The sequence below is a fragment of the Phoenix dactylifera genome, chromosome 17, assembly GCF_051530095.1.
Source record: "Phoenix dactylifera cultivar Ajwa chromosome 17, Ajwa_hap1_PhDact_Kaust_v1.1, whole genome shotgun sequence".
NCBI classification, from domain to species: Eukaryota; Viridiplantae; Streptophyta; class Magnoliopsida; order Arecales; family Arecaceae; genus Phoenix; species Phoenix dactylifera.
Genome location: NC_143206.1, coordinates 11,421,311 through 11,442,645, shown reverse-complemented (window position 1 = coordinate 11,442,645; position 21,335 = coordinate 11,421,311). Strand labels below are relative to the sequence as shown.

At 37.6% G+C, this 21,335-nt stretch overlaps 1 protein-coding gene across 9 annotated transcripts; it reads left to right on the top strand.

Annotated features, from left to right (window-relative positions):
• The first annotated feature begins 342 nt into the window (after positions 1-342).
• On the top strand, positions 343-21,308 carry LOC103714676 (uncharacterized). Of its 9 annotated transcripts, XM_088713119.2 has the most exons (14): positions 343-653; positions 2,640-2,857; positions 3,363-3,563; positions 5,463-5,675; positions 13,179-13,226; positions 13,321-13,387; positions 13,584-13,641; positions 13,737-13,798; positions 14,313-14,545; positions 14,673-14,714; positions 14,796-14,925; positions 18,014-18,259; positions 19,653-19,863; positions 21,174-21,308. In XM_088713119.2, exons 1-13 carry the CDS (start codon positions 500-502, stop codon positions 19,835-19,837), a joined length of 1,857 nt encoding a protein of 618 aa, XP_088569245.1. In that variant the 5' UTR covers positions 343-499; the 3' UTR covers positions 19,838-19,863; positions 21,174-21,308. The 9 variants fall into 9 exon arrangements, 4 of the variants coding, with proteins under 4 accessions (XP_088569245.1, XP_088569246.1, XP_088569244.1 ...); XM_088713118.2 differs by lacking the exon at positions 21,174-21,308 and having other exon boundaries at positions 344-653; positions 19,653-19,961; XR_015974256.2 differs by lacking the exons at positions 19,653-19,863; positions 21,174-21,308 and having other exon boundaries at positions 346-653; positions 14,313-14,582; positions 18,014-18,152.
• Positions 21,309-21,335: the final 27 nt, after the last annotated feature.

Genomic DNA, 21,335 nt, shown 5'->3' with positions numbered 1-21,335 from the left:
CCGCTTGATCACTATAGTCAAGTTCCTTCAAGATGAATATAGACAGCATTCAGAATATGTCTTTGCATAAAAGATGTCCTTTTACGCAGCTTTAATCTCAACTCCAATAACAAACCAAACCTGCTGACCCCGACCACCGCAAGTGTGGTATTGTGGTCTCGTGGTGGCACTCGTGTGCAAGGGAGAGGCTCTGAGTGCAGAGTGTCAGCTCAAGCAGCGTGCTTGGATATTTGGCCTGAATAATTAGATCTCTAGTGAATTTCTCTTTCTATTTATTATTTTATTATTATTTAAAAAGTTGGGGCCGGTACGGGAGTAGCGAGCTTAAACTACTGCGCTCCATCTTGCCAGCCGCACGTTCGCGGACGAGACCCGTGTGGGCGCGTGGCCAAGCTTCCCAAATTGGTACCTCACGTTGTGATATGGGACTAAAATCTCTCCCTCCGACGGACCAAAGCTCGCTCTTTTACCTCTCCGGCGCTCTAATCGCCACCAACTCATGACGATGACGCCGGTGGGCTCCGTCTTGGTCGGAGAAGCCGCCGCCTTTTGGCCGAGATGGTTAGTCTCGGGGCGTTCCCATCTCTTCTTCTCGGCCATCAGGGCTTCCCATTCGATGGAGAGCAGGAACGGCAAGGTCTACAAAGAGATCGGTTCGTCCGTTCTTTATCCTTTCCCTTTCATGTCTCCCTTTCTTTGTATTATCTTTTCTTTCTTGCTGCTTATAACTCCTATACGAAGTTTCATTCCAAGTGAATTATGTGGCTTCTGACCTGAAATTTTGTCTATAAGCCGAAAAATCGTTGTTTTTAACGGGCTTTTGAATTCATGCGCGCAATGAGTGGAAATGGTTGCGGCAACATTAAATTGTCGCTTTTGTTATCGCTCGGCAAATGTCTTCTTTCGGTGCAAAATTTGATTTTTTTTTTTTTTCAATTCTATGCGATGAAATGAAAAAAAAAATAGATATACATCGTAGTTATTTTTGAAAGTTAACGGGAAACTAATGGTTCTGGTGATTCCGATGTCTTTGTGAGTCCCCCTTCTGTTTGTCTGTCCATTTCCCACTACCAGGGAAAGAAATGTGTTGTTGCATCTGGAACTGAATTTCGACAGGGAGCCAGTGCAATTTCTTTGTTTCAAATAAAAGCATCGGAGAGAAAGCAGCTGAACTCAAGGCAAGAATCTGGGATAATGTGAGCCCTTCTGGAAGTTGGCTGACTTATGCAACGATTATAGGGGGCTGCATTGTTAAAGATGGACAATCTGAGATACATGATGGAGAATCATGAAACAATGCTGATAAATTGGCTTGTCGAATCTATCTCAAGAAGAAGAATGCGTTTTCTCTGATGTATACCTAAATTTCCATGGATGTACTGAAGAGTAACATGGTTTGTCGCTCATATAAATTTATAATGATGTAAAGTACAATGCTGATGTCTTTAATCTAACAAACTCTACTAATCCATCACAGCCATTGAAGGATAGTCGACCCTTTTGGCCAATGCTATGGAACAGTTTATTTAGTTAGATTACTTTTATGCACTCCTGGTGCTAGTCAGATAAACCAGAAAAAGTCCAAAGGTCCAAAGAAAGCAATAATAATATGGTTTTATTAGTCTTCAGAAGCACACCTGCTCAAAATGTGATTTGTGTTGTGTGGCAATTACTTTATGTGGTGCTTATCATCAATTGCACATATATACTTCATAGAAACATTTAAAATTATGTGTGGAGTAGAGTATACAAATTCACCATGAGAGTAAAACTAGTAAATTGAATCTTTTGTAGATCACAAGTTGGTTATCCATCATGATCACATTATGTTCAAGTTATTTTGGTGGATGAACAAACAATGGAGTAATAGAGAGAGAAGGAAGAAAGTATGGCTTCCGGTATCTCGATGTAAGATAAAATTTACCATTATTTCTGCGTGTGGAGAGGCTGTTTTCAGGTCTCGAACCCGTGACATCCTGGTCATAATGGAGCAACATTACCATTTCAAACCTGGTCGTTCATATGTTCTTTCTATACCAATAAATTTAAAGTTGCTTATATTTCAAACTTATTACGAGTAATAGCTTCCCCATGCATTTCATAGAAAATCCATGATTGTCACTAATAACCATGGCAAAATAACAAAATTTGAGATACATGTGTTGAAATTAGAAGGCTTGGTAATTAACAGGCAGATGACTATATTGTAAGTGCAAAATGATGAGGGAGCTTTGGTTTATGTATGTTAAAGCCAAGAAGAATATATTTAGAAGTTGGTACATTAACGAGACTTGCACAACATCACCAATGGGTAGTATGATAAGACAATTGTTTTAGATGGTTCTGCTCTGCATACAATGTGCTATAGACAGGTTAAAGAGGATGTATCTTGGATTCAAATTAAGGGGTTGGAAAAGTGAAAGAGATGGCAAAGAAAATGGTTGGATAACTTCTGAGAGGTGATCAAGGCAACAAAATTTATTAAATTTTTTACAAATATTTAGTAATTTGAAAAGCAATGTTTATTAGTTGGTTTACCTTGTATATGAAATTATTATTTGTACCCAATTTCCTGATTAGTTAATTATTGTTATATCTTATTAAAATGACAAATGTTACCCTTTTTAAATTTTGCGCAGGTTTGTACTCTTTAAAAAAGAAAATTGAAGATGTAGTTAGTCGTGCTGAGATGATAGCACCAACTGCTTTAGAATTTGAAGAAGCAAGACGAATCAAGCAGGAGCAAGTGCTTCGGGATTATGATCTGTGGGATGACCTGGCTAGATCTAATGAATCTCTTGCAGCCTTAGCTGATGCCATCAAAGTGGTTAATGATCTCAAAGATCTACGATACAAGGTCCTGTGCTAGAAAGACTAGAATAATGCAAATGCATAAGAATTTATTGGCTTGTCCATAAATACAGGATTTGTGGGACATTATCTCTGCTGGATTAGTAATTAAGTGTGCAAAATTTTCAGCTTATGACTTTGCTTTTCAGGGCTTACAACTTGGTTAATTACAACCTTCTAATTGAACAAATGAACATAGAATTGGTCAACATGGAAACTTTTAATAGGATGAGCGAAACTATGTTTCAGGCCATTTATATATGTGTTTATATTATGCTCAGTTTTCTTTCTAAAGACTTGGACAAACCCAGCTGTTGTTTATCTATCACACACCATGCTATTCATATTCGTATTGTAATTGATGATGTTTCAGCTCATTTCATTTAGAGAATTCTATTTGTTGTTCATTGGCATCTTTTTTCTCCTTCTACAAGTTCTTTAGTATATTTTTTTTCTGTGGTAAAAGCAGTTGCCATATTAGTTCCTCCATTGAATAATTCTACTGTGCACAGATTGAAGACGCAAAATTGATCACCCAGCTGGCAGAAATGGATGCCATAAACCACCAGCTTTTTCAACAGGCTTACAAAGCCTCTGTAGATGTCAGCAAGTTCCTGGATCATTATGAGATTTCAAAGCTTCTCAGTGGTCCGTATGACAAGGAGGGAGCTTGTGTGATCATCAAAGCTGGACCAGAAGGCGTTACATCTGAGGTTTAAATATTGTTTTTTCCTTCAATGTAAATTTAGAAGCTAGATTTTGTTCATAAGGTTTCAGCTTTATCTTGTTAAAATACATTGATTTAATGTCTTAGTCTATGAATGTCTTCCAAGTCTTGATTTCTTTGACCTTTTCTCTTTCAATATAAAACATTATCCGATTCACAGAATCCAGATTTTCCTTATTTTTCCCTCTTACACAGTGAAACATTTAGTTGTAAGCAAGAGCAGAATTTTCTTTTGTCTTTACATGCCAACTCTAAAAAAATGTTTCAATTATATTGCATAATGAAAGGCAGGTTGGTCCATTGACCAACTTGAATATAACAATTTCCTAATTCTTCAGTTTTACCTGTACATAATACATCAAGAATTTTGTACTAGTTGAACTCTGCACTGGGTTATCTCTCTTTCCCTTCTCAGTAATTGTTCATTTTGAAAAGCAAGGTAGAGGCATTTAGAGGATTTGAGATTCTAATCAGTAGTGCTACCCTAGTTTTTTTCCCTAATATCTTCTAAACTCTATATATCTGATCACCACTGCCTATCTTTTTCTGGGATATCAATCTTTTTCCGGACTGAGCCATGAAAGTGATGCAAAGTGCAAATGTTACATAGGTATTATGGAGAGGGCTGTTGAAGTAAAAAATAGAAGGGCAAAACCTGGTTATGACCTGTCAAATATGAATTTGCATTGATACGAATACAGAATTTGATGGGGAGATTATTCAAAAGCCAAGATATGTTTTTTGAGGTGCTTTTTTTGATTGACTGTGGGGTTGTGATAATAGGGTTCAAGATCCAAGTTGATAAAGATGTTGCTGGATCTTAGACATCAGAGCATCGTATTGTGTCTTTAATCACTTAAATAGGTGCTTTCAAGATTAGAGATTTTATATCTTAGGATCAGCCAATCAGCCAAATTATTCGTTATGGATAACAATGGAATCTCCAAGGCATGTTAGTAACATGTACAGGGGGAAATAGAAAAATGCTGACAGATACCTGAATTAGTCATTCTACATCGTTTGCAATTATTTGTCTACTTGTCATATTGTTTGTTAAATTTCCTGGAATACAAACACAAATTCATATGTTTCTTATCAGAATTTGTTGTATGGGAAATGAAGAGTTTGATGATGAAATATTCAATGAGTGTATGGATGGAATGTGTAGGGTGATTGCCTTATGCCATTAAAACTAAGACAACAATGTTTTGTAGGGTGATTCCCAAATCCTCCCAATTCCTAATCTATGCTTTATTTTGCATGCTTGTAAGTTGCCTGAATGCCATGTAGAATTCAGAGCTCAAACTTAAAAGGAGAGACTAGCCTAGATGGTCAACAACTAATGCACACTAAAATATCGAATTCACCTTTTAAACTGATTGAGTGAGGTAGTAGGCTCTATTATGCATTTATAAGTGTTCAATCTACTTGATGATAAAATACAAAAGTCTAGACTTTAGGTTTATTAATATCTATGTTACTTAAGAAAATTAGAATGGAAATAGGTAAGTTTGACAGATCCATGGAGAAAGTAGTGCTCATGGTTAAGGCTTGATATCCTAGAGATTCAAACCTGGGTTTGGAATTTAAGGAGTCCACAAAATTCCAAAATATTGAATCATATATAAAAAGGTGATATAATGACATGCAGCACCTAGAACCAAAAGATAAAATTTGTTGCATAGAGAGGTAAATTATTATGGTTATTAAAAGTTATTTTCATATCTAAGTATTTGTAATGCAAGTTTGCATTTTTCTTTGCTTTCCTTTGATAGCCATTGAAGCATTTTGTTTGCCTGGTTGAGTAGTTTTCTGTTTGTGATGAAGTTATTGTTAATTTGTTATGCTTGGTTACCTGAAATGTCTCATGAACTTTTGATTCCAGGTATGGGCAAAGAAGCTTTTGAGCATGTACACTAGATGGGCTGAAAAGCATGGTTGTGAGGGAAGGATCGTTGAGAAGTGTTCTTGCTGCAGTGATGGTGTCAGATTGGCAACAATTGAGTTTGAATCAGAATATATTTTTGGCTACCTTTCTGGAGAGAAAGGTATGCATAGAATGATCTGTACATCTGTTGATGGATCAATTGTTCGTGAGGTAATTGTCTCCCTTAAGTTACTCCAACACAAACTTAAAAAACTCGATAAAAGATTCACAAATACACACAAGAAAGACTAAAAAGAACAAACATGAATAACAACGATAGTTCTAAATATGGTATGACAAAGATGGCATGCAATGAAGAGAGATTCTCAATGCTAATCAGATAGTGCACACCAAAGTTCGCCGAACCGGTCCGTACCGGCCCGTTCGGGCCGTATCGGACCGGTCTGGCCTGGAACCGATACCGGATCAGCGTGGAAACCGATTCTAGAGGCATCTCGGGCCGGAACCGACTGGTACCGATGCCAACCGGCCTGTTCGCACCGGTACGGTATTTTTTTTATCTACAGCGCTGCGCGTTGTGGATCTTTAAACCACAATGCGGCGTTGTGGTGTCAAAGTGCGTGGCGAAAAGGCCACGTGCTTCCTCGGGGAAGAGCGCCCCACGCAAGGGGCAGAGAGCCCCGCGCATGGGGAAGAACGCCCGCACGGTTCCGCGCGCGGGGAAGAGAGCCTGCATGCGGTTCTCTGTGCTGGGAACCGCCCTGCGCACAGTTCCTCCGCTCGTGTGGTATTTCATGGGATGCGCGCGGATGCGGGGAAAAAATGGTTCATACCGGCCGATTTCAGTACGAACCAGAACTGTACCATTCCGGTAGGCGACCAGTACGCCTACCGCTACCAGTACAGGGAACCTTGGTGCACACTCAACTTGGGATTCATCAAAAGAATCTTGTAATCAGTATTTAGTCATCAACTGCAATGATACTGTACGCAGTTTCTATCTCACTCACAAGTGTGGAAATCTTAAGACAACTGGTGATGTGCACTTGAGTGAGTCCATAATTGTTAAATAAGTGGGCTTTGTAATGCTCAAATTGTCAAAGCAAGTCTTCTTGTAAATCCACTTGCAATTTATAGTAGGAAACCAAGTCTTCTTGTAAATAAGTGGGCTTTGCTGAAGAGTTTGAAGCATTGTTTAAAAGAGATGACTGACTAGTCAGTAACTACTCAGTAAGAATGATTGAAAAGAAAAGTAGAAAAGGTTCAAGAGACCAGAATTTGTCAAGAAAGAATTCATAATGATAGGAGCATGACTTGTATGTGAGGCAGGATAGAGCAAATGTTTTTTAGCATGACCATCAGAATGAACAAGACAATCAGCTTGGTGATTTGTTAGCAACATGGAAGTTGAATACATCCTCAGTAAGTTTATTGGATTAGAAGACCCAATTAAGCCATGTTCTAGAAGGAAATTGTGCAATAATAAGGGATGAATCATACTTAATGATCGAAGTTGTGGATATTTTGACTCTGGTAACGTAGAAAATAAAGGCATGGTTGGATCTCAAATATGAAGCAAAAGATTTTTGGGAGCAAGAAGTAAAAGATTTTGGTGAGGACAGAGGTGAAGTAGCAGTAGACTCCTATCTCATACCAAGAAATATACAAACACTTAAGGGACTGCGACAAATAAAGTCTTATGCTTACCATGTACTCAAGAAAGCATACTTTGTGGAGTGAGAAGATTAGGTTTTGCAAGGAACAAAATGAAGCATGTGATTGTGATCCCAGCCTCTGAAGGTGATCATTACTGGGTGGCAACTGTAGGACTATTTAATAGGCCAAACAACTTAGAATAACATAGGAAGAAGCACAGACAGATAAAATAGAGTAAGAAAGATTTAAGCATCAAGATTTTTTTTTTGGGGGGGTGGCGTGGAGAGAGGGGGGGGGGGGGGGCGAATCCCCGATGTGGTTAAATAATTTGTTATAGCAACACCATTTGCTCTTAGTTTGGGGCTGTAACTATTGAGGAGTTCCTAGGAATTGTTGCAAGCCTTAAAGGATAGATTGTGGGATGTACCAAGAATTTTTGGTTTTTTGTTTTTGTTTGAACCTATGCCATTATGCACACTTGAAGTTATCAGATTAGTTACATTCAAGGGAAACTTAAATGGGAGAACTTTCATTGAAGCAACAGATGCCCTTCGCATGCAATGAATTGACATTTGATATTTGAGAAAACAATGTACATGCATGCCATACATGTTATACAACCATTGTCTGACACTGATTTAATTATTTAACCTAGTTATACTGCTCTTGTAAGGTTATATTATGCCTAGAGCCTATGCATCCTCTGCTACACACGTAGTAGCCTTGTGTTCCATCTTTACTAGTATTCTTAATCATATATCACATTGTTGGTAAACATGATTGTACCATTTGGTTACCTCTTAATTTTCTATTGCTATTGTTCTGAAGCTTTTTTTCCAGTGAATAGCCTAAGAGTCTAAATAAACTGCAAGTACTTGAAAATGAAAACTGATGTGTAGATTAGATTTGTTTCATTCAAGTTACAACAGATCTTCTGAGCCAAAAGTTTGCAGACATGCTCAGCTGTGGTGGATGTGATCCCTCTTTGCCTCGAAAGAGCTATTGATATGCATATTGATGACCGTGATTTAAAAATCAAGTCTGGTTACCAAGCAGAGCATGCAGTCTGCATTCATCATCTCCCAAGTGGCATAACTGTCCAAAGCTCAGGTACTAGCCATCTAGATGAAACACCATGTACATATTATTAGTCCGGTGCACAAAATATTTGTTTTCTGTTTGTTTACATTGACTTCATTTCTCTTACCAGAACAAACTTAACTGCTTACGTAATAATGCTGAGCTTCTCTAGATTAGTTTTGCTTTTAATGCTTCTCAATTATTAGAATTTTCTAAGTTCTAACATATTTCAGGAAGTGAAAAGCCAAACTTTTCACCTAATTGAGATATATGAAAACTATTTAGAAAGAGGCCTTTATTACTAAATTTAGTGCACGAGGATTGTGTTATATTGTAGATATGCTCAGACTAAGATGTCTTGGTAAGAAAAAGTAGCTCACTGTCACCACCATTATGGAAGATCTCAAGAAACTAAAATATGGACTTGATAGATGTAAGATATATGGCATCTTGTAGACGTTAAAATGGTTTCAAGTGTCGATCTATGGCTGTAACAATCCAGAACCTCACCCAAAATGGCTAGCCAGAAGGTATTATTTGGGTTTCTTGATCCTGTACAAGTACCCAAGATCTACTCAGCGAATAATCGATGTGGGACTAAACACACGCCCACACGGCTCTTCACATACTCCCCCCGTTCAAGCCCTGACGTCCTCGTTAGGCTAAGGGTTTAAATCTATTCAAATTTAATTACAAACACCACAATTGGCCCGTGGTTAGCCCCAATGGATTCGTGCTGCAGTGTCCTCTAATCCACATAGGTTATGGGCCGGGTCCGCTCTGATACCATTTGTAACAACCCAGGACCTCACCCAAAATGGCTAGCCGGAAAGTATTATTTAGGTTCCTTGATCCTGTACAAGTACTCAAGATCTACTCAGCGAATAACCGATGTGGGACTAAACACACGCCCGCATGGGTCCTCACAATGGCAGTCCAGTATTGGCACCTAAAATTGGAACGGTTCCGGGCATTGCACATTCTAGCCTATGTTGATTTGTGCCTGTTCACTATGGATCAATATGACTTAATGTTGGGACCAAAAATCCTTTCTTTTTCTTTTTTTTATTTGTTTTGGTATGCACAATATGGCATGTGCCGCACTGGCTGCTAGATGCCATGCCTTGTGCTAACATGGGAATTTAACTGGAAAAAAAAAGCTGTGACCTTAAAAAGTTTTCATTATTCATTAGAACTAGAGTTTATGCTAATTGTTCTCTCATAGAAATGTCATGAAAGCTCTTTTAAATGCTTTGAGCAAAATTAAAGTTATATTCCTGAAGGTGGAAAATTAAATTTTTAGTTGGACTTCTGGTGCATTTTCATTTAGTTTGCATATGCACCATGCGGACAAAATGAGTTGAGAAAGAGTTCGTTTTGAGATTTTGGCCTCCATGTGTAGTACGCACACTTTCAATAGTTTGATCTCCCCACATGGATGGAATTTGAGTGGTATAACTCTCATCCTTCAAGGAAATAGAAAATCTCAATATCCTCTTTATTTAGAGATGACTTTTGTCAGAATCTGAAAGTCAATTTTTAACCATTCTGGGTCGACTGGTGGGATCGGAATTATAAGCCTCGCTCTGCACGTTCCTAGATGCTATGTAAATATCACTCGTCCCTTACAATTGTTCTTCCTATAACAACCCTCTTCCCCCTCTTCTTTCGTAGATAGTCCAGTCTTTCACACAATAAAAATATGGACCATAACGTAGATAGAAAGCATATTATAGAAAAAAAGTGTATTGATCTAGGAACAAAGGGAAGAAGCTCCTTACCTTTCTCATTTTCTCTCTTTATGCCCAATATCCCATCTTTGCTATTGGACTATGCTTCTCTCCCATTTAACCATGTTCTTTTCTGACCCCTATCCCTTCTCTTAAAATCCTCCAATTCCTTTTCTTTCCCAAGAAGGGAATGCTATTTCCTCTCTTGTCCTCTTCTGTTTATATAAACATTTAATATACTTTGCCATGAAAAATATGAGGATTTCAAATTGGGGTGGAAGCTTGTGAGGACAAGGAGATAGGTCTTCTAAAGGCAAACCAAAAACCTCCGCCCTTACTAGCAGGAACCTTCTACCAAATCTGCTTTGGAAACACCCTGAATCTTGAACCCGATCCCACTTCCTAAGCACTTGCACTCTAACTTGCTCCTCCCTAGTCTGCAACTAAGCCTCAGCCTCATGCTTGCGTTTACGATGGAATCCCATGGCTTGAATCCCATCATTCTAAGACATTCATGATGATGACCAGGCTGCCACCTCACCTCTCTGCTCTTCGACTCTCTTTACTCGTCATGCCTGCCAAACAGCATACTACTATATTGATGAAGGCTTCTAAGACAAAAAATTGGTGGAAGCCTTCACCCATGGGGCACGTCTGGCTTCTTAAAAAAGGATGATGATGGCAAAATATGTATAAACTGAGTTGGTGATGAGGCTTGTAGTGAAAATATAAGATGGAAAGTATCTGCACAGCTTCCAGCTCATGTAATCCAGTGTTAATTGCGAGATTGTGACAATGAAAAACAGGTTTAGACCTGTTTAATGGATCAGATGTTTGTGCACAGATTTTAACCTGGATGGAACTGTGATTAGGAATTTATTTGGAGGTGGTAGCATAGCTGGACCTTTTCTTGAATTCAGGAGCTTATAAAGGGATTAATCTTGCAGAGGAATGCAGCCATTAAATGAATTTTAAACCATCTCATAAATGATATAATTGTATTGCAAAGGTTATGATCTATATATATGCAAGAGTTATGGTTAACCATTGAAGTTGAGAAGCTCGAAAAGGTTCAAGAATAGCGGCAAGTTGGGAGTGAGGAATTTGTAGCTGATTTTGGCCGAAGATCAAAGTTAATTGAATTTAAAAAATGTGACATTCCCAATAAGAAGAATGCTATTTTCAGCATGGAGTAATGTCAAGTCCTGTACCAAAAAATTTAATCGCCATGATTTCTACTTCTGTAAATTTTTTAGCCATTGACATAATTAAATGCTAGCAGTCATGCAAACTCCAGATCACCCCCAAAGACAGTATCTGTGGGTTCATATTGACTTCCATTAGTTGAATTGCTACTGTTGGACCATTATTCTTTTCAGTGGCTGCAAAATTTAGTTACTACTCCTGTAAGGTACCCTCTTTCTGTGCAGGTGAAAGGAGTTACTTTGCAAATAGGATTAAAGCTATGAACCGCTTGAAAGCCAAACTTCTCGTTCTTGCAATGGATCAGGGCGTGTTAGAACCGAACAGAATTAAGAGGGATGCAGTTGTGAACGAGTGGAACCTTGAAACCAGGAGGTACATATTTCATCCACAGAAATTGGTCCAAGATATGAGAACTGGCATCCAACTGCCTGACATAAATTCTGTATTGGATGGTAACATCGAACCACTGATAAGAGCTCATATTAGCCTCAGACAGGGAAAGTAGATGGGTCAGTAGCTATTTTGCTTCGTAATGCTTGTATCATGTAAGCAAGAAGCCCATTGTCCATTTTATTCATTATAGATTTTGTAAAATTTCCTTTTAATTCTCATTGTTGTAGATATGTTATTGTTGTATCCATGGGCATGCGTCGGCCAGCAGTTTGTTCTCCAATTTTGATAATGTCTATAGTAATCATACTGATAACATCTATCAGACTAATGACAATTGTATGCTGTTTCTGAAGAAAAATCACAATTACAAGCTAAAAATCTTGTTGATTTTTAATCCTGGAAGTATCCCTTGAGTTGGCCTTTGCACTCCAAGAAGTTTTTTAAGCCATGTTATAAATCAGGATCCCTATCATTAGTTACAGGTAACTAAAGTATTTGATTGATGTTCTTTAGTTTCTTATGAAAATTATTAGTATTCCATATCGTTTTCTAGCATTTCATAGTGTCTTTTTTACATATTCTACTTTCTTCCCTTCCTGTTAAGGATGAATTGATTATCTTATCTATTGTGTAGAGATGGGGACATATCCCATGCCCATATATATATATATATATATATATAGAGAGAGAGAGAGAGAGAGAGAGAGAGAGAGAGAAGAAGAAGAAGAAGAAGAAGAAGAAGAAGAAGAAGTTGCTTTAGGACTTGTAATAATTTTTGAAGCAATTCAGCTAAAAACTTTGAGACAGGATTCATATTAAAATTGTTTGGAATTTTCTTACTGCGTTGCTGGTGGAAGGCTCTAAGAATATTTGGCAACGTTTTTTCCAAGTTCTGACCAAACTAATTTGCCAATGCAACGCCAATCTGCCGCGCCCGTCGACGTTGGATCATCACTGCGCAGATCTCGAAGCATTCCGAACTGCTGCACAGATCTTAAAGTGAAATGGGGACGGGCCGGACGGTACGACGGAACGTGTGCGAAGGATACAACCGGGATCCCTCGGCCACGCGCGAATCTTCACATGGCTCAGTGAATCGGACGGTTTCGCATGCGACAAGACCATCAAATGGTCTTTTGGGCGAAACACCTAACTGGAGCTTCTTATTTTTATTTTCTTTTTTCCAAACCGAAGTAAAACAAAATTATTCCAAAAAGGAGCTTTTTTTTTTTTTTTTCTCGATCACTTCTCAACTCCTCATTCGCCTTTTCAAATTTCTTTCCCGTCCGTTTCGAAATCTCTAGTCCCGCCGCTCTCTCACTCCTTCCCCCATCACTCGGTATCCTCTCATGTCTCCCAGGCCTCTCTCTCTCTCTCTCTCTCTCTCTCTCTCTCGTACCCTTTTGCACCCTTCTATTTCTGCAATCTAATATCGTTTCCTCGCATCGATGCTTTGTGAGCTCTAGGGGTTTTCCCCAAACGAGGCTCAGTAGCTCAGATCTGCTAACAAATTTGGCACCGAATTTCTAATCTAATAACTTTTACTGGATTTCCTCTTGCTCTATTTATCCTAGTCGTGTTTTCGTTTCAGCGGATGATCTAGCTAGCAATGGACTGGTTTGGAGTTAATCTTTGATTTCTGGTGCAGATGGAGCGGCTCAACTCCGATATATATGAAAAGTACAAGAATTTGAAGGTATTTTGCTGTTCATCACTGATCCCATTCTTGAGTTGCTGGAGAATATTGTGATTTGGTTGTTGTGTTTATGATTTGATCTCGATGTGTTCAGAAGAGGAAGTTATTTGATGAGGAGTGCAGCCGTAAAAGAGATTCCGATATAAGGAACTATCAATCAGGTATTTTTCCCTCCCTAACCCCACAATTCCACTAATTCGGATATAGACCTTGCTGAAAGATTTCGTTTTTACCTATGATATTTTGTGGCTTGTAAGAACGTTTTATCTCCTTTTTTTAATTAAAAAAATACACTCGATTTCTAAATAGCAAAACGTTACATACTAGTTCAATGCCTGATACTGAAATCTATTGCAGCTACGGAGGATTTGATAGAAGTATTGAAGAATCAAAATGACCAACTGCATGCAGAAATGTATGACTTGATGGATTGACAGCTTCTATATGCTTAGCTGAATGTTAACTGTGGATGTATTCTTGAAATACTAAAGTATGTGTACTCTGTTGCAGATCTTCTATGCATGAGCAATTTGCTGAGTGCGAAAAGCTGCTTCTTGAAGAGGGCCAGAAGAGTGAGGAATAAGGTTCGCTGTACCGGTCGGTACCAGTCGGTACCGAGCGTACCGTACCCGTACCGATGAGTACCGGTATCGGTACACCAATGTCGGTACGGTCGGTACCGAACGTACGGTATCGTACCGACATTCGGTACGTCTATACTAATGCGGCACCGGTACGGGGTTCGGTACCGGTACGGCGAACCTTGGTGAGGAACAAGTGCCCTTTTCTGTGTTTGTGATTTTTTGCTTGCATTTTAGATTGTACTTGAATTAGTGTTTATAAGGTGAATGAATCTTTTTTTCTTACCATGTTCCTAGGAATGATGCAGGTTTCTAGTGAATCAAAATGCAAAAAAGAGATTCTTCATCTATAACAGGACCCATGTTCAATACTTATCCAGATATTTTCTTTCTTTATGGGCAAGATATCTAGTGAAATATAGTTATAGCCCAGGATGTGCGTATGTCTTGTTCATAGAATCTCATTTCCGTGCTTCTCTAGTTAAGTATTTATTTTTCTTGACAGCAAAAGAGCTCTCTAATGAAGTTGGGAGGCTTCAGAATCTTTTGTCGCAGAAGAATGATGTTAATGACATTGCACTGCTGAGGTCTCCTAAAACAAATCATAGAGTCCGATCAAGAGAGAAATTCAGAACTCCACCAAAAAAGAAACAAAACTCATGCACCAAGGAAAGCAGAATCCAAGATGAAGAGGCAGCTATTGTTCCTTATGGTAGTTGTCAAGAGGAGCAGATTGTGGTAAGAGAGCAGTGTTCATGCAACAGCATATTATCTGGTAATGTTTTTGAAATATACTGCAGACACGTTTAAATTAATCATCAAAATTGCTGGCATCTTGGTTTTGATTTTGACCCTGGTCATGGAGGTTTTCAGCCAGAGTGCTGCAGAAGATACTTGGCCTGCTCAGGTATGTCTGATTTACTGAAACTCGTAGTAGTCCTCTATGGCCTTCTGCAAAATTTGAACTTTTGTATTCTATTATATCTAGGAGATGCAGCAGGAAAAAGGTCAGAACGATTGTGTGTTTCAGACTCTTGTTGAGTTCTTAGTTGGCATGGAATTTTCCATAGACAGTCAAACCAAAGGGCTAACATGTTCAGTTGTTCACCAAATTACTGGTAATGGTTCAATACTGAGTCGTATAATCAATTTTTTTTGCTCCCTGTAAATCACAGATTTATTAATTTTACATAACATTGGTTTTTGCCATTGCATTGTGATTTCAATTCATCCATCATTGTTTCTATATGCTTCAAAAGATATGCTTGCTTTATTGTTTTGCTTATCTCTACTAATTTATGCTTCAAAGATGAATGATTTACATTTTGTTTTGACATGTGCTCCAAATTTTTCGAACAATAATAGTGGAAGTGCCACCTACTGGGGTTGAACCTGAACCCTTTCCCCAACACAAGCATCATGGGGTGAGGCACTTGCGTGGAACCTCATCTATATCTGTTCTAGAGTAGCACCTCAATAACTATCCGTTCGCATTACTATTTCTCCATTAAAAGTAATTTTCTTGATTTGATTCCCCACTTCCAGTTTCTTAAGTCAGATTATAATGTACAATAACTATAACCTGAGAACTACACATGCAAAATATAATATAATTGGGGTATTGCCCCACATGAGTGTGTTCTACACACGCTCGTGCGCAGACACACACTGTTTCTATGTATGCATGCTTGTATTTACATGTTCCCACTGGCAATTTGTTATATATCTGTGTATCTCTTTATGTAGTTAAGTATGTAGATTTAATGGAAGGCAACAGGGAAATATCATACTAGGCTACTAGCTGTCAGTTCCAAACTGTTTTTGATTTTCAGTTGGCATAAGCTTTTCCATGCATAGTCAATTGAAAGGCTATGTCTTTTAGTTGTTCACCAAATGTATGGTAATTGTGTAACGGTATAATAATGAGTTCTTTTGGTACCTGCAAATAACTAAACTGCTAATTCTATGTACTGCTTGATTTTGCTAGTTGTTGTTGTTATTAGTTCATCCATTCTTCCTGTTCATTATCTGCTAATCAGATGCATTTGCTTTATGCCATCACCTCTGTTCTAGCCTCTGTTGCAATTGCAAAGGTGTGTGTTTTGTAATAACGAGTTATTTTGGTATCTACAAATAACTGAAGTTCTAATTTTATATGCTGCTTGATTTTGCTCATTCATACTTGTTGGTTATAGTTGTGTTTGCTTTACACCATTAAAGTTCTTTTCTAGCCTCTGTTGCAAAGATGCATGTTTTGCATTTTAATTGAGACCCATATTCATCTATCTTCATTGCACAAAACCATTCTCAACATACATGATTACACATCTTTTCTTGTTTAATATATCTCCATCAGGAAGTAATTCTCCTCACTTGAACCCATGTTCCACACTTTGTCATGTTAGAATTTAGATAACAACTGTCTATTCCCTTCCCCCGCCCATAGGAGACCATATTTAACTTGAGAAGAGTAAATATGAAAAGAATACCCCATAAGGAGGATGTAAGTTGAATATATATAGTGTGCTGTGTGAACCCCCTCTTTCATGAAAGTTCAACATCCATTCACTCTCTTTTCTATGTAATAGTATGAATTCATCCTGAAATTTCTCAAATTTTTTATCACAAATGTCTAATCAAAACCTTGCATTCCAACCGGAGAGGTTATTTTCATCATTTGCTTTATCTCTAATATGACAGAAGCACCGACCTCATTTTTCCTCCCTACTAAGACATGACAAGGTTCGATTTAAATTGCTCTCAACTTGGTTTCAGCATGAATTGCCGATTCCAAAAAGTTGCTGAACTTACTTTGGCTGGGGGTGGGCCAAAGTACCCCTACCTAGAGACAGCTGAAGGAAGTGGACTCCTGCACTTCTGAGCTTCTTCCAACCAAAAAAAACCTATATTGAATGGACGTGTGAATTTCCTTAATTCAGCTCAGTCTTTATACCTTAGTATATTTGATCTCACAGGTTGAATTCAACAGTTAAACATTAAAGTAGATTAGGTTTGTATCATTTGCTGTGCTAACCTGAAACAACCTGTTTGAACATCTAATTGTGGTGAATGACCCTGAGAGGGTGCGCTGGTGATACAAAAGGACCAAATAAGTCATTTAGTTTGAACAGGGTTGTAATTACAAATGCCTTTCCTGCAGTGTTTTGGAAGATGCAAGAGAAACTTATGACTGGTTAGTTTTGAGTAACGCTAAAATGAAACCAAATCCAATCTTGGGACTTTTGCGTATTTTTGGCTGATTTCAATCAAATTAGGCCAAAGTGATGTACACAAGGCCTTTTATCTTTTAATATCAAGAGGAAGAGATTTGCTTCTGGGTGATAGAGGAGCATTTGGGAAGCATTTTTGCATAATTAAATTCATTAGTCTTATGAGTTCTGAGAGGATATTGAAGCATTTTTGCATAATTAAATTCATTAGCATTTTTGCATAATTAAATTCATTAGTCTAAGAAAGAGAAGTTTACAACCATTCCATTTCTTCAGCAGTCAAGTGTGTAAAGCTGTCCTAAATTTCTTGGAGTTACCAAATCTGGAGAATAAGCTATTGTTCAGAAAATAGAAAATCGAAGTTTATTGTTATTTTATTTTTTTATTATGAAAAAGAATTCAAACACGAAGTTCTTATGTTTCGAGATTGTACAAAAGTATGATGTTAATGTGTCGCTTGAAATCCCCAATTTTTTGAATAAATATTTAAAAAAAAAATACTTGTCTTAAAGCTATTTCTAGTTTTTGAGGATGATAAGAAAACTAGGGTTAGGTTTGAAGATGACTTTTCGTTTTTGAGACCAAACAAGTTCTTGAAAATGACTATTTGTTTTTGCTACGAAACAAGTTCTGCCTACTAGTGAAGCAATTTCTACAGCAACACTGTTAATTATCTATATCTTAGTGATTTTGTGAGTTGATATTTGATACTTAAGACCTTATTGTATTATCGTTCTGTTTGATTGATATTCATGACTATCACTTGAGATAATACATGTGTATGACCTGGATCTTTTGACTATTTTATTTGTAATTGAGAGATATGCATTACTCTAATATAATTTCTTGCTTTTTTTCATTTAAATGTTTCTTTTGATTTTCTATGGTCTGTTTTGGCATTTCACAGTTCAGATAAAAACAATTAACTGTGTCTGAACAACACATTTACTTTAGAATGTGTCTGATATGTCATCAGAATGCGGATGTCCATCTGTTAGTTCTAGAAAGGAACCAACAGAAGTGTCCAAAACTGAAGAAACTACCCAGAAGTGGAAACCAAAACTGAAGATGCATCCATTTGTTAGCTTTAGAAAGGAACCAACAGAAGTGGACACCAAGACTAGAAAGGAACCAACAGAATTGGGAACCAGAACTGATGAAACTACCGAAACTCAGAAGTGGAAACCAAAACTGAAGAAACTACTGAAACATCTCAGTCCAGGCTTGTATTGAAACCATGTTCTCAAATCTTGCTGCAAAATTCACTTTCATAATACTATAGCAGGCAGAGATGGCATGTCCCAACTTTTGTCCCTTGTAGCTTCATTAGGGGACTAAATGTTTTCAAGTTGTGATTTCATCTGAGCTGTTCAGCTTCCTTTAATTGTTATGGCACAAAATCATGGACTTTCTCAAGTAAGGCAGACTAATTGAATTTATAGTGTGTGAGAGCTTACCTTTGTTATCCTCAAATGCTATTGGACCATGAACTCTGGTTGGCACTTGTTTTGGCTTGTGTAAGAGCTCATTATTGTTTTCTGACTGTAAAGATGACTTATAGGAATTGTATAACTTCATATCTTGCTGCAAAATTCACATTCATAATAACTAAGGTAGGCAGAGATGGCATATCCTAGCTTTTATCCCTTATAGCTTCATTAAGGGGCTAAATGTTGCGAGTTGTGATTTCATCTGAGCTGTTCAGCTTCTTTTTATTGCTATGGCCTGAAATCATGGACTTTCTCAACAGAGGAAAACTAATTGAATTTACTGCCATTCGCTATTTTCTTCATGTGACATGCTTCAGTACTGTGTGAGAGCTTACCTTTGTTACCCTCAAATCCTATTGGACCATGAACTATGGTTAGCACTCGTTTTGGCATGTGTAAGAGCTCATTATTGTTTTCTGACTGTAAAGATGACCTATAGGAATTGTATAACTAGTTCTCTCCCTATTGACCTATTTTAATCTTCAATTTATGTTGAACCAGACCTTGCACAGACAATTTATTATTTTACCAACCTTTCTTTGTGGTAGATTGAGGGGTAGAGAAGCTCTAGTCCAGGGAAAAGGTTAAGCCAGAGATGCTAAATAGAGAGTTCTATATGCATTGAGGTTTTTATCTTTTCACAGGTTGCCTATGCAACATATTTAAGCTCGCCAATCATGGCTACTAGAATGTGGAGCATAAGTTCAGCAAATTCTGTTGCATTTATTGGTACGCTCATCTACCGTGCTTTGTCTTATTAGTTGTCAAAATGAACTGAAAGTAAACAGAGTATCCTGATACCATCAGGAAGGAGCCTGGACTGAATATGTTATCTTACCCTTACATGACATATTGAGTAGCTATAACCAGTGTTTTACCCACTTGTGCTACCAGACTTGGATGACCATGCTAGTTGCCTTGTCTCAATGTTTTAGTGATCTTTATGTACATTAATTTTTATAATTAGAAAAAAAAATAAAAACAAAAATGGAATAGCTATAGAACATGTTGGTTAGCTGGTTTATTTGATTTCATTCTTAAATTTGACTTAATTATGCCTGTCTAAATATGGGTAATTATGCCAGTATTGTGTTCATCTTATTAATTGGAATGATTTACTCGCAGGCTATGCTTTCAGCCTAACATGGATAAGACATGAAGATCGAGAAGGTGAGCTGATGTACCATGTTTCTTCACTGGGGACGCTAAAGGGAATAGCTCTAGATTGGATGAAGGAAGATATGATTTTCAGCATGACCATGTTTCCTATCTTCTTTGAAAGAATATCAAGAGTCATCGGTCAACATTGATTGAAGTTTAATCCATCGTTGCCTCTGTGAGCCATGATTACTGTGAAACTTGTTACTCCAAAATACTGTAGCGAATCTGATGTCTCATGCTTTGATTTTAAGCGTTGCTTGCACTATTTCTATACTTGTTGCTTCTTTTTTGCTTTGCTTGCTCGACGTTGTCTCCAAATTATTGACAGCCAGAGAAAGTCTATTTGCAGACTGGAGCCAATCAGAGCCTAACCCATATTCTTTGCCGGCGTATTAAGCCGAGCAAATTTAATATAACCCTTTCATTGAGAAATCAATGCTCACAATCAAGCCAAGTAAAATGTTGCTCCAAGTCAACTGTAACAAACCTAATTTGAGAGGAAAATTTTGGGTGTAGGTTTCGGTGGCCAGATTTATTTAGTTTTATTGTTGAGTATTTATTTTAAAAGATAATAGGTTTTGAAACACAATTGTTATAAATGTATGGAAACATTTGTTTAATGGTTGGTCTATTCTTTTTCACCTCCTATTTGCATGTAATCCTGTCTCCGCTCCTGTATAGGCATTTGGTCAGTTCATGTAAACTGTAAAACATAATAAATTATAAAAATTTGAACTTAAGCAAGAGTAGAGAGAGAGCATGAAAGAGAGATAAGCTCATGGAGAAACCCAAGCATTGTTTGAAACTAGGCAATATCACTTAAAGAGTATTCGATTTGACAAAATTCCTAGTTGGATTGCTTTTGAAATCACTTAATTTGAGGGAATGATCCATGAAAAAATCTCATCGATCCAATTCTCAGCTGAGTTTTTGGATGGATTGGAGGTGTGCTTCGGACCCATAAAAGCTGCATAGTTTTTTTTTTTTTTTTTTTTTTTTTGTCAAAAGGCATAATTGATATCCTATGGAAACCCAGATCTGAAACAGACATCTGAAAAGTCCAATTCAGTTAAAAAAAAAAAGCCATCCTCTTTGAATTTCTTATATAATTTTCTTCTATCGTTGGATTTATATAATATGTAGCTGTCCGAATTTGTGTTACAATGTTGTTCCGTTGATTTCTTTGATCCAAGACATCACTCAGAAGTCAGAGTGCATATGCTCTGATGAGATTAATAGATAAATCGTGGGCTTTTAAGGTAGCAAAAGGAAGCCCAAATGCCCTGTACGAGTCCCATTCATGGGTTGCATAGAGTAGAAATAGAGAAATTTTGCACATTAATCTTTTTATGAAATCTCAAAGACTAATTTTTCAAATATCTCCACTTATCACCTATATCATGTAATCCCAATTTTTTCCAACCAAACAAAGTACTGCATTTTCCAGTCACTAAAATTTTAATTTTTATTTTTTGAAATCAACAGTCGAAACCTCGCATCTGTACGACCCCGGCTTGCAATGCATAAACTAGCCGTTAGGGAACGCAGCGTGGCTCCCACCAACGGTCGAAAAATTTCAAATCTCCGGAAAAACGACGGAAGGTTCATTGCATCCTATGGCCGAGACGCTTTTAAGAGGCCTCTTAG